Source organism: Thunnus albacares, chromosome 3 (assembly GCF_914725855.1).
Source record: "Thunnus albacares chromosome 3, fThuAlb1.1, whole genome shotgun sequence".
Classification (NCBI taxonomy): Eukaryota; Metazoa; Chordata; class Actinopteri; order Scombriformes; family Scombridae; genus Thunnus; species Thunnus albacares.
The window spans coordinates 37583662-37596770 of record NC_058108.1 but is presented as its reverse complement, the minus strand read 5'-3'; the positions used below and the strand labels follow the sequence as shown (position 1 = coordinate 37596770).

At 39.3% G+C, this 13109-nt stretch overlaps 1 protein-coding gene across 1 annotated transcript; it reads right to left on the bottom strand.

The window, feature by feature from the left end:
* Nucleotides 1–2144: 2144 nt before the first annotated feature.
* On the bottom strand, nt 2145–12281 carry zgc:172076. Its single transcript, XM_044343731.1, has 9 exons — nt 12133–12281; nt 11404–11450; nt 8738–8936; nt 7332–7489; nt 5357–5489; nt 4195–4357; nt 3666–3789; nt 3077–3266; nt 2145–2462 (listed from the first exon to the last, which is right to left on the bottom strand). The coding sequence occupies exons 1-9, from the start codon at nt 12146–12148 to the stop codon at nt 2302–2304; spliced, it is 1191 nt and encodes a 396-aa protein (XP_044199666.1). The 5' UTR covers nt 12149–12281; the 3' UTR covers nt 2145–2301.
* Between the last annotated feature and the right edge of the window lie 828 nt (nt 12282–13109).

Here is a 13109-nt window from a genome sequence, read left to right as displayed (position 1 = left end):
TCAGAGTCAGATGAAGACATCAAAATTAAAGGCTGCAAATTTAGCAGTGTGCCCCTGTCCTCTGTTATTTAAAGTCAGCTGTCCTCCTACTGAGAAACACCTGATTCAGCTGCTTTTTGCTGGAAAATGCGTGAAGAATCCTGTTTCAACAAATTGTTCAATTTGGTCAACATCTCTATGTATTAAAGACATTGGTCAATGACTAAACTTTTGTAGACTGTAGGTATATTCGTCACTAATCATTTTTTCTAATTGTAGTTAGCTAAGGTTTTGCTATAAGCAAATAAGCTTGTAGCATTATCAGAGGATGAGTTGATTTTATATCCTTTCATTTAAACATAGTGCGTGTCTTAGTTTTTCCAGAGATCTTGATGTCTTTTATTAATTTTTACACATCAACAAACATCAGATTGCACCAAAAAATATGGGGGTCAGGGAAGGTTCCCCTGGGGCATCTTGCCCCAGGAGTGAATTTTTTACATTTTTATAATTATCATAAAAATTAATTTTATATTTTGCTCCAGCCTGATAAATAGTTCTTCACATAAATCCTAATTGGATGATCAAACTGTTTTTCTGTTTTTTCCTTAAAAAACGCAGATCCTTCAAAAACAACAAGGAAAAATTAGATCTGAATTTAAAAATTGAAATCTGTTGATGTGCAGATTTCCAAAACAGAAGAAAGCAAGATGGGCATTTACAGAGGGGAGCTTTACTGAACATAGGCAACACATACACATCAACTTTACTGGCATTTGTTGGGCACCAGAGGTGGGGGTCTTACCCATGGATGTATTATAATACATCTTTAGTCTTATCCCATCCTCCCCGCTGTATGTACCACTTTTTCTTGTTTATCCTTCACGTTTTGTATAATTTTGTACAAAACAAATAAAGTTGGGGGAGAAAAAAACAGTAGTAGTTCAGGAGGCGGCATGATTCTGGGGCAAACACAGATTGTGGCAGAAAGGTCTGAGCTAAGCTAACATTAGCAACTCTGAAAACAGTGTTAGTAATATTCACCTGCTAGGTGAGCAGACATATTCTACACATGTATAGGTACTGGTCTGATCATGTTTATTATGAGCTACAAAATGTTTAGTTAATATGCTTAATGCAGATTGTAAATTGCTAGTTGCTAATTAGCTAACATGCTAAGCAGAATTTGGAAAGAGGTTTAGCTTTAAACCAGCAGTGGAAGAAGTACTCAGATCCTTTACTTGAGTAAAAGTACCAATACAGCAATGTAAAAATACTCCATTACAAGTAAAAGTCCTGCATACAATCCTACTACAGTAAAAGTATTTAATCATAAGTATTATGAGCTTGATGTAGATAAAGTATTGCAGTAAAAGTACATAAGTATTATGAGCTTGATGTAGTTAAAGTATTGCAGTAAAAGTACATAAGTATTATGAGCTTGATGTAGTTAAAGTATTGCAGTAAAAGTACATAAGTATTATGAGCTTGATGTAGTTAAAGTATTGCAGTAAAAGTACATAAGTATTATGAGCTTGATGCAGTTAAAGTATTGCAGTAAAAGTACATAAGTATTATGAGCTTGATGTAGTTAAAGTATTGCAGTAAAAGTAGTGGTTTGGTCCCTCTGACTGATATATTATTATATATGACATCATTAGATTATTAATAGTGAAGCATCAGTGTTAGAGCAGCATGTTACTGTTGTAGCTGCTGGAGGTGGAGCTAGTTTACACTACTTTATATACAGTTAGCTAGTTTAGTCCAGTGGTTCCCAACCTAGGGGTCGGGCCCCTCCAAAGGGTCAGCAGATAAATCTGAGGGGTGGTGAGATGATTAATGGGAGAGGGAAGAAGAAAAAACAAAGTTCTGATACACAAATCTGTTTTCAGTTTTTGGACTTTTTCTCTAATCTTTGATTTTTGCTGAAATATTGGATCATTTGAACATTTATTGAAATGAAAGCATGTGAGAAGTTTAGAAGGAAAAATCACTATTTGGTGGAGCTGTTAACAACTCATAGACATGTGAAATGTGACCCCGACAACACACTGCTTATAGAACGAGGCCACAAATATATGCAAGATCACATGTAAAATAGTTAAAGCAGAGCAATGAGCTGTGTTCGACTGTTATGTCAGAATCAATGATGTCAGAAAGAAACAGACGTGTAAATCACTCTTTATTTGATTTACACAGGTTTTACAACTTGTTTGAAACAATTAATTCAGGCAACAGAGTCTTGGTGTCTGCTGTATGATGGACTGAGTCACACACTTCTCTCTGATTGGACAGTTCATTCCTTCTCCTCCTCCTCCAGATCTACTTCTGCGTAGGAACAAGCTCATCGATGTCTTGGTTGCCCTCCAGTCTCGTCTCCATGGTGATTAGCAGTTTGACCCCGTCCACCACCAGCTGAGTCAGTTCTACCTCGCTCGGGCCGAACGTCGCAATGTTGCTCACACAGTACAGAGCAGGGGTTTCTGGGAGATGAAAAGGTAAGTTTTAACCCAGAACTGTTGTCTTTTGTTGACTTCTGAAGTCAAAGTATTTCAGGTTTGTGTTATGCTGAATGAGTGTCAGGAAGGGCACAGTTTTGATGCCAACAACATCTGACAGGTCGAACATCCTTGAGATACCAAATCTAACAGCTGGTTTTCTAACATGTCAACTAAATTCTGCCTGTATATTTAAGATGAGAAGGGTCAGAGTACACACATCCAGAAAACTTTCACAGGTGCTTGATCAAAAATCACATAGAGGCAAAAATCAGAAAAACGATGCGCACACTGTACCAGTAGCTGCCAGCAAATTTAATTGAGCAACGTTTCGATCTACCAGAGATCTTCGTCAATTCCTGACGAAGATCTCTGGTAGTGCGTGGATCTTTTTTCTGATTTTTGCCTGTATATTTAAGATGCTCATATGAAATCATATTTTTCAAGTGTGTCTTAAAACAACAGTTCATACTGACCATTAGAAGATCCCTTCATAATGCACTCACAATATAATAGATGTATTTAAAAGTTTATCTGAAGCTAATATGAAGCTGCAGACAAATTGTATCTACCATCAGTGGGAGGTCTGCCCTCAGTACCTGTTTTGTCCATGCGGATCCTCAGCCTCTTCAGGACGTCCTGCAGGCGTTTGTGTTTGGGAAGGTGTTGCAGCTTGAGGTGGACGGTGATCCTCAGACCCGTCCCCACGTCAGCTGGAGAGCTTGTCACCCACCCCAGCTGCTGTTTGCAGATGAACGGGTGTCTGAGCGCTTTGTAGTACTCTTCCAGCTGGACATGCAGAAACAAACTGATCAGAGGTTCAAAACTTCTGAAGATCAAAGGTCATAACACCCTTTCCCACTGGAGGAACCCTTTGCTTTTTTAATGAGCTCCAGTGTTTGAGATAGTATTTTTGATGAGCCAGGAACTATTTGAATTGAATTTGTAGCTTTTAACTTTCAAACACCTGGAAGACAGTATTTCCTTCAGCCTTATTGAACATTCCCTCAACAACTGATGAATTTCACCACGGCCTACCACAACTCTTCTTCCCAAATCTGAACTTTTTGGGGCTGAAGACATTTATGGCTGAAATGTATTACAAGTGAAAACATCAACTTTGTCAAAACTTTGCAGTGATCTCTTATGAGCTGATGAACCTTTCTCAGGATCAGACCCATCACTGACCTTCTGCAGGTTGATGCAGATGCATTTAAATGCCTCGGCGATGTTGGCGTCGTCTCGCATGGACACCAGTCTGAGGTGGTCCTCCATGTTGACCCAGACCACTAGGCTGCCATCTTTACTCACCCTGCAACAAGGAATAGTGTGACATTACATGGTTGACAAGAGAATGTTATCAGACATTCAGTCAGTATTAATAAATGTAATCTCCCCTTAAACACCACCTGCTATTTTTGGCTTTTGCTCTTGTTCAGTGCGACATTTAGGGTCTTCATCAAAAATTTGAATCATTGGTGTCCAAGTTTCCAATCATTGGTCTGAATGTGTGGTGGCCATAGTTTTCATTTGACAGTTGCTTTTGTCCATCAAATATCTGGAGCACTCTGGGGTTCCTTGTCTTTCTTAAGGACAGTTTAACATGTGGACAGAAGGAGCTAGGATAAAACCACCAACCTTACGATTAATGGCTTTGGTTTTACTCCCATCTATCCATTCAAGCTATGAAAGACTCATGGGCAGTAACCAGACTGACCAGACTGCCCTGGCATCAGGCCAGTCCCGGGCCACACCGGTGCGGAGCTGGGAGGAAGAAGGATGGTCCAGGTTCATGTTCAGCTCCCTCTGCTGCTCCTGGTTGAGCTCCTCCAGTAAGAGGAGGTGGCCTGGCAGCTCCTCCTCCTGCAGCCTCTGCAGAGCTAAGAGCAAAAAGATACTGGTCAACTGGTTCACCTCAACTGGTTAGTGGCTTACTTTGTCATTTTAATTCTGGGTTAAGTGTCCCTTCACTCAGCCCAGTGTGGTGTATTTTCACATTTTGTTAATTGTTTTTTCAATGTGGCGTCCTCTTGTGTAGTTCATTCATCAACAGAGTGCAACTGTTCAACATGACGTTTTAACTTTGTGGGATGACGACACTGAATGATGAAGACAGGCAATATGTGCAGAGAAGTAAGACGTTAAAGGGGCCCTATTATGCTTTTCCTTATTTTCAGTCATATATCAAATGTTACAATGTCGGATGTCCATATTAAATAAGGCCAAAGTTTCAAATAATGAGCTAAACGTGTGTAGCAGTAATCCCTGTGAGCAAAAAGCACCGGCTTCAGACTGCTCTGAACGCTCAGTTTCCAACGGTTATTTTTACTTTCAGCTCGGGCTGACATCAACTGGTTACAACAAGGACCGTCGACCGTTTTTAGTGCTGCTAATGAAGCTCTGCTAATTCAGTGAGGAACATGTTTCATCTCCTATAAATTCTTCACAATAACAGTTTCACGTTATTTAATCATTTAAAAGTTTTTAATATGACACAGTCAAGCAGGAAATGTTGGGTTTGCATCAGTGGTAACTTAACACAACTTTGATTGACTGAAAGAGACGGGATAAGTTTTTTGAGCTGTGAATCATGCAAAGCTACTCTAGTGGAGTCTAGTGGAGAATAAAAATATAGAGCTGAAAATGAGCATAATAGGTCCTCTTTAGAAAAAACTCATAAACTCTCATCTGAGCATTCTGACAGGGGTCGCTTATCCAGAGATCGAAGATATGAATCAGACCCTAAACCACATATTCAAGTGGCCCAGCTCTAACATGAAAAAGTCTGATCTGAGTCACTTTAAGGCAAAAAACTCTGATTTGGGCTACTTCATCATGTCATGTGAACGTAGACTTAGTGGTAGACAGGCATGTAGTACCTCTCCTGGCCAGTGTGAGGAGCTGTCTGCGCTCTCCTCGGCTGCAGTGTGTCGGGAAGCTGAAGTCCTCAATACCTCGAACAACACTCACCTCACAGCGCACAGCGTATGACCTGTCCAAGTCATTACCCCCCTAAACACTCACACAAACAGAGTTTTAATAGGTATGTCAGATTTCTGATGAATCTTTATAATTATAGTGGTAGTGGAAGCTAAAGTGTTGCCAGCATTGAACAAAATGAGGTGTCAATTTCTTCTAATTCTTGTGTTAAACGTTCTAGAAGCCTGGTTAAACACAAGTAGGCCTGCCAACCTGTATGCATTTTGCGTAGCAGGCATGCATTTTGACATCAAAGTACACTGGTATTACTTTTACCAGTTATTAGTTTAAGGTACACAAAAAGAGGCCATTTGTTTCTTTTTTTTACACCTAAGTAATGAATAAAAAACATTTACAGAGCCAATCAACACATTAAGCTGTGATGATTGTTTCTTTTACCAATAAGCTCTCTACCAATAAAAAATGACCAATGATGGTTTACCTTGTACAACAGCTTTTAATGTCAGTCTTGCCACACTGTGTGGACCTAGAAGTTGCTGCAGGAAGCCTCCCAACTTGTTACAGCCTGTGTATTCCTATTTCACCTCCCTTGCTCTCAGATATGTTTGCTTGCTTTTATGATTATATTGACTGGAAAGTCCTAATTTTTCTCAACAAAATGAGCTATAGCACTCACAGGTTTGATATACATTTGACTAACAAAACAGGCATTCTAACCGCAAATGCTTGTGATTCAATAGCTAGCTAACCCGCTAGCTAACGTTACACGTCCACACAAGTAGTAACCTGTGTATGTGTGTGTGTGTGTGTGTGTGTGTGTTGGCACTGTGTAGTCTATAACTTAGCCTACTCTAGGAAATTTCAAGGAAAGGAAACATCCCCTATTGCAAATTAAGTACAGTATGTAAGGAGGGATGTGATTGCTTCCACACTTTCAATAGCCATGTTCATATTCAGCCTGTATTGTTGTTAGGTCATCATAACATTAAGTAATATCATTCCTATAATATATAACAGTTGTATTAACCAGCTCTAAAATATTTATCTCACCATAGCCACAGAATATTCTGTTTGAGCCGGTTTGGGTTTTACAGCTACACTGTCATCTTCTTTTCAAATTAGCTGAAAATCATATTTTATAAATTAAATTGCCTTAAAGTTTTATTATTGTGGAGGTGTAAACAATAGAAACTATATAAATGCAGCAGTAGCGGTAGGTTAGTTTAGCCTGAGTGAAACTGTGTTCCTTGGTAATCTGTGTTTAGGTAGGTGAAAGACAAATGGACAAACAGGCATAAATGATCAACTAAGAGTATTGGTGTCTGCAGATATTTTGTAAACAATGTTATGGTATCAAGCAGTTTCACATGAGTGCTTCCCTCACTTTTTTGTCTGTTTTACTGCTGCATGTATGCACATTATGTACAATAATTCATTGTGCGAACAGCAGTGATTTAGCGACGCATTCAGGTCACTAAAATGATATTCAAAAAATTCATCCAAGGTTTCCAGGTCTGCACAGGATATGGCCATAACCGTACCTGTTTTCTTAATTTTTACATTTTTTCATTGGATTTTTTTTTACTGTCTAATCCCCATATAATTGAAGTTTAGGCTTTTTTAACGAGATACAGAGAATTTGCCACTTTGCGTTCAATATGCTGCATACAAAAAAACACTTGTTAGTGCCAGAATATCACTGGATGTGATCAGCATATCTGAAACATTCATTGAAGTTGAACTTGCACAAAACCTGGTGAAACATCGAGACCATGCAAGTTACTCCAGTTCAGCTGTTGTTTTTTTTTTTTTTTACGTTTGCTGTGAATCCACAGGGAGGTTTTCAGGGGTTTATTATTAACGATGATTACTCATTAACCAACATTAGTAAACTCTCAGTGGTCTGACCGCTACCTTTAAGTTGTCGTAGTTGAAGTCGCTCTCTGGCGTCTGGCTGGTGACCTTTTGGCCGTGATACGCCTCGATGATTCGGTCGAAGAAGTCACAGAACAGGATGTAGGACTGGGCGTCACCCGCAACACACCCAACGGACATAGGACACAACCAATCACCTTCACACACAAATATTACTTATTACTCACTGAAGTCTGGTGGAAACTCTAAAAACAAAAAACTCTTACCTTAGTTGAGCTAAAATTGTAAATTTTTAAAGGAGAGTTCATGGGGTCATTAACATATATGAGGTTCATCCTCTGAAGGGAAGCATTATCGTTGGTAATTTTTTGGGAAACCTTGCCTGCCAGGATATCTCACTTGGGAAAACTGACAGACTAACACCAGAATTTCGTAGCCTCTTAACATCCACCCTTTTTTTGGAATTTTCGCCGATTTGGCATACCCAAATGGAAAAGCTTATAACAGAAGAACTGTGAGGCCATGTATTAGACTTCATTTTAAAGGTAACATCTTCTAGTTTCTGGAAATGTGCTTATTTAGCATGTGACTGAAACACAACCAAAACTACATCAGTTCAATTATGCCTGAAAAAGTGTTTTTGGTCCTCGTCTATAGTGAGTCATACTTGAATAACAATAACTAGGACATGCTTTATGCTAGAACTATGCAAATCACCACATACCTTCTACATCTTGTCAACCACACCTGTATAAAATTCAAGACCTCTAGACCTAAAGTTATTAGATCTAGGGAGTTTTTAGTTTGTGGTGTCACTGGAGTCCGTGAACCTCTCCAGAATGTCTCCAAGTGGCCAAATTGTACCAATTGCTTTTATTCATTACTGTGTGATGCTAAGCCACTTACAACTGGCTTAAGCAGGTCACCGGCAAACCGGTGGATGTTAAAAGGTTAAACATCACTGCAAAGAAAAATATATTAACTTTGGATTTCAAGTGTGAAGTTTGGCATTTTCCTATTCACTTCAATTAACAGTAGTCAATTTTCTTGTGGACTGAAGAGCAGCTTGAAAAACAGCACTAATTATATTTTGTATTTACATGCAGTATCCACCATAATTTTCACTTCCTGGGAGAACTATATTTGACTTTGTCCAAAATATATCCAGATGTAAAGCAAATGTTTGCTCTAAAACAGGGATTATTAATGTTTACATCAGCAATGTTTGTAACTACCACAGTAATACAGGCCCTACATTTCATCCACAACTCAAAATCTTCAATAATATATTTAAATCTTTAATTTACACAGTTAAAATAATTACTGAACGTTTCTTAAATGTCTACAACTTCCTTTTATCTATTTTTTTCCTGATTTTAATCATCCTGTAATTCTTTGACAGCCAGTTTTGCCCTGACATCATGCTGACATCACAGTGACATCACCTGGTTCCTCGAGGCCCGGGCGGATGACATCATCGAAGATGACTCCACTTTGGGTGCAGCGATTGAACTGCCGGCAGTACATGGCCGGTGTGAGGATCCGCCCCATCCAGGTATAATTCCTGCCCAGATCAGGAAACTCCTCCTCAGGGGAACCTCTCTTCAGGTGGAACTGGGACATGGGGTCAGGGGGAACCAAACTCTAAGCACACAGGAAGTTGTCATAGAGGAGACAGGAAGAGCTGTTAGTCAGGATGAGTCACTGTTGTGTGACTGACCTCTATTTACCATCATTCATTGCTGTTTGTCTTTTTTGAAAATATCACTGGTGGGGGCAAATTAAATTCTTTTGACATTTATAATAATACCAATAACTAAACATCCAGCCTTGGAAAATAACCTGACTCAACAGTGCAGCATATCACATGGTCCATATATTAAGAAAATAAGTTTTAAATATATGATTCAATATTGTTATTTATTAGATATTTCATTTTTAGTGGACTTTAGAGAACACCATATCCTATGAGCCCACAGAACATTGCTGTTACAACTGGACAAAAAAGCCGAGTTAGTCTATTTAGTTTACACAGCACAGATTTAGACCTGTCAACTCTAATGTCTTTCCCGGGTTTCTCCCGTATTTTCACCCCCTCTCCCGCCTTGCTCCTGTTCCCTAATTTCTCTTGTAAATGTCCTGTATTTCCCTTTTGTTATTTTTACAGTTACGCAGACCCCTACTTGGCGCAATCAAGTGGTTTCGGTTAGATCTATAGACTTGCCAGTAAATCTTTGCTATTCCCACACCCATCCAGCAGGTGGCAGCATACAGCAAGCAGCATCCTTGTCCCTGTCTTGTTCTTCGTCTTTTTGAGAGTTCACAACGGTCATTTAGTCAGCAAACAGTATGAAAAATGGATAATGAAATAGGAAAGACGCCAGCAAAAAAATAAATAAAAATCTGTGTATATATTTAAACACTTGGGGGACTATTTTCCCATTCCTGACAAAAAGCATGTTAGGAAACAACTATGTGTTTTGCAAGATGTGTGGGTTGGACTTTACTGTTAGTCGAGGTGGAAAAATTATGTTAATCAGCATGCTAGGTCAGTTAAACATAAGCACACCCAAGAAGCCACAAAAAAACCCACATCAACCGTCTGTTCGTGTTTCACCAATAGATACAGAGGAAATCCTTCTCGAAATGTAAAAAATGATGGTCGGTTAAAGTCCCAGAAAATCTCCCTTGTTTTCAAAGCCCAGTGTTGACAGGTATGCACCGATTGACTTAAAGGTATAATGTGTAAGAATTGGCCAGAATTTTAAGTTTAAAACATTCCCAAATTAACTAAAATTATCAACAGAATGTGACGAAATAACAGTTTTGACGTTATGTCGAAGACCTATATGTATTGTGTTGCAGAGATATCTACTGAAGTTAGCATGCTAACCAGCTAGCTTCGGCCCATACTGTCTCGTAATACGACTTTGTACCACAGGGGCAAAAGTGAGTCACCGTAGCGTCCAGTCTGTCCCAGTCTGCCCAACCCCAACATAAGAGGAAGAAGAAGCCAAGCTGAATGCTGTTGAAATTTTCAATGAAGGACTGTTAATATGTCACTTTATTAAGTTTTAATATTTTTTAGGCCAGAAAGTAACCATGTGGACTCCCAATATGTTGCCAGTTCATCCAAAGAACACCTGTTTGGAAAGCAGGACGCTGTTGGAGCAGCAGCTGTGGCTGCAGACGCTGGTGGGGAGACATCAGCTGTTCATGTCAGCTGATCTGACGAACTGCACTGATTTGTACCAGCTATGTGAAAGCTGGCATGAACCATTTGGCATCGTAGTACATCGTAGTAAGCTGGATCAATATTGAAATATATCAATAAATTAGGTCTCTACTGGATTACTGTGTTGTAATTGAACTGTGTTGTTGTTGAAAAACTGCTGTTTTACCATCAGTGAGTTCTGTGACATTTAATGATCGACAGCTACACTAGAGACATGTGTGTAACTGTTTAGTTGTCACTTAGAGTTATGTTGTAATTTATCTCTGTGATGCAACTGTTTTCTGATCTGTGCAGCTCATTTGTAATTTACTGCTGGCTCTAATGTCTCCGTAGCACTTTGATATCTTGCACCATAGCACAGATTCACTGTAAACAGTAAGCTTTACGTTATATTCAGTGAGTGGTAATGGTGGTGGGGTGGCTTGTGTGTGTGTGTGTGTGTGTGTGTGTGTGGGCAGGGGGGCTAATATGCTGCCCCCTATTTGTTTGAATCAGGTGGCCTTACACATCTTACCTTTAAGAAGAGGAAGCATTGGGGAGTTTTATGGATAAGGACATAATTAAGTTATACTGATGAAAGTGCTCAAGCTGCCACACTTGTAAATATGAAGTTTTTTCTGTACTCACAAAGTGATTGTTAAAAAAAAAATTTGTTAAAATCATAAAGGTTTCAGCTTAACTAGCAAGACGTTAAGTGCTGCACTGGAGCAGAGTTGTCTCAGAGTATGGAAGTTAAACTTCAGGAACGTGCTTTATTTCAGAGAGAAGATCGACACCACAAGAACCCTCAGTCACTGTTAGTACATTTAGCTCTCGTTATAGCTATAAAAACAGATTACTGACTCATACTGTAACATACTGGATCATAATGATTACCTCTAAAATGGGCCGGTACCTCCCCTCCATAGGGAACACAACTGGAGCTGCAGCAGAGCAAAATGTTAAACATATATAATAAATCAGAACTCTTTACAGAGCTCCTTTAGAAATCTAAAAGTGAAGACGTAACACAGTTAAACATGTTTTTACTTGCCTTTCTTTTAATATACGTCCATTACATACATGAACTTTTACCATTTTTTTTATTCAAGCAATTAGTTGATGATATGATGCAACAATCCTAAAAAATCTTCTGATAAAGAAATCTTTAGAAATGAATTTTGTGTGGTGAATAGTGATGGGCGACAAGACAACAACAATAATCAGTCCAGTAGTGAAAATGTGTAGTAATATGTTGCTGGTTAAAATGTATCTACCACTACCAGTGTTTTCTGCTCATATAGATTAATGAATCACTGAGGATCCACATTTCCGTTTTTTTTCTTGCCAGATTAAACTTCATCTCAAATTAAAAACTTCATATCATCACTTACAGTATAGAAATTGTAGGTTTGACTTAAAGATTAAATCAATCAAATCTTTCCCATGATTGGTACTCTGATACATGAGAATCTTGTGTTAAAAGACAGACACATACACTTCTGTATCATATCTGGGTAACTGAAGAGGAAAACAAACCTCTCAAATATAACCAACCATAATACTGAGTTAGTTTACAGTGTGAAAAAACAAAGAGGCATGCAGTGAAAACGGAGCGACACTCACGTTTGACCTTCCACATGTCGTCAGTGTGATGGCAGACAAAAGATCTAAGAATAGTTGTGTTGGTTGTGAGCAGCTCATCCTGCAGCCTGCAGGAGTCCAGTTACAGTCCAAACAATGTCAGCCTTTTTATAACTGCACACCGACAGCACTGCTGCCCCTGCAGCAATGTGTTCACTGCTGTGCATGTCAGTGTGAGAGAGAGAGAGAGTTTATGCTCTCGTCCTTCAATAGACAATAGTGTGACATCATGTTTTGGCTCCAAAATAAAGGTTAATCAGTCTGTTTAATTCAAATACATTTTTGTCAGATTGTTTTAACAGCGTCTTAAACTCCGTCCTCACACACCTCTCTGACATCAATTTTTTCAACAATCACATATAGTTCAGCAGTGATTGGTCAGTTGCGTGGAGGTGATTAAAGGAGGCGGGTTTGACCTTCTCTCTCGAACTCTCTCGTTTTCATTCTTCACACAACTACTTCTTTTCATGTGAACATCCTGCGTCCATCTGACACTTGACAAATGTCAATATAATTTACTGATATGTCCTCAGCATGCACCACATCGACTGTAAGTGTGTGAGTGCAGGAGGGCTCCAAACACAGGAGAGAGACAGTGTGAAATCCAACATGCTGTCTCACCTAGATAGAGAAAGTTATGTGGACAGTGAAGTGTGAGGCTAGAGATGCCCCCTGAAACCTGGTTCTGAATTGGAACCGGTTAAAAAATGTTAAGAACCCAGGGTATATTGTTGATTCTTTTATCTGTACTCTTATAGGTTTTGTTGTAACTTAGGGTTGTGTTACAGCCTCTCCTCTCTGTCCTCTCCCAGATAAAAACATTGTTGCGGCCCAGATCCGGCCCACACCCAACACTTTCGGCACTTTCATCCGGCCCACATACCACGTGGAATGATTCCACTTGGGCGGTTTCCCAGATCTGGGCCACAAGCAAGCCGTATGTCAACCAAGAACAAATC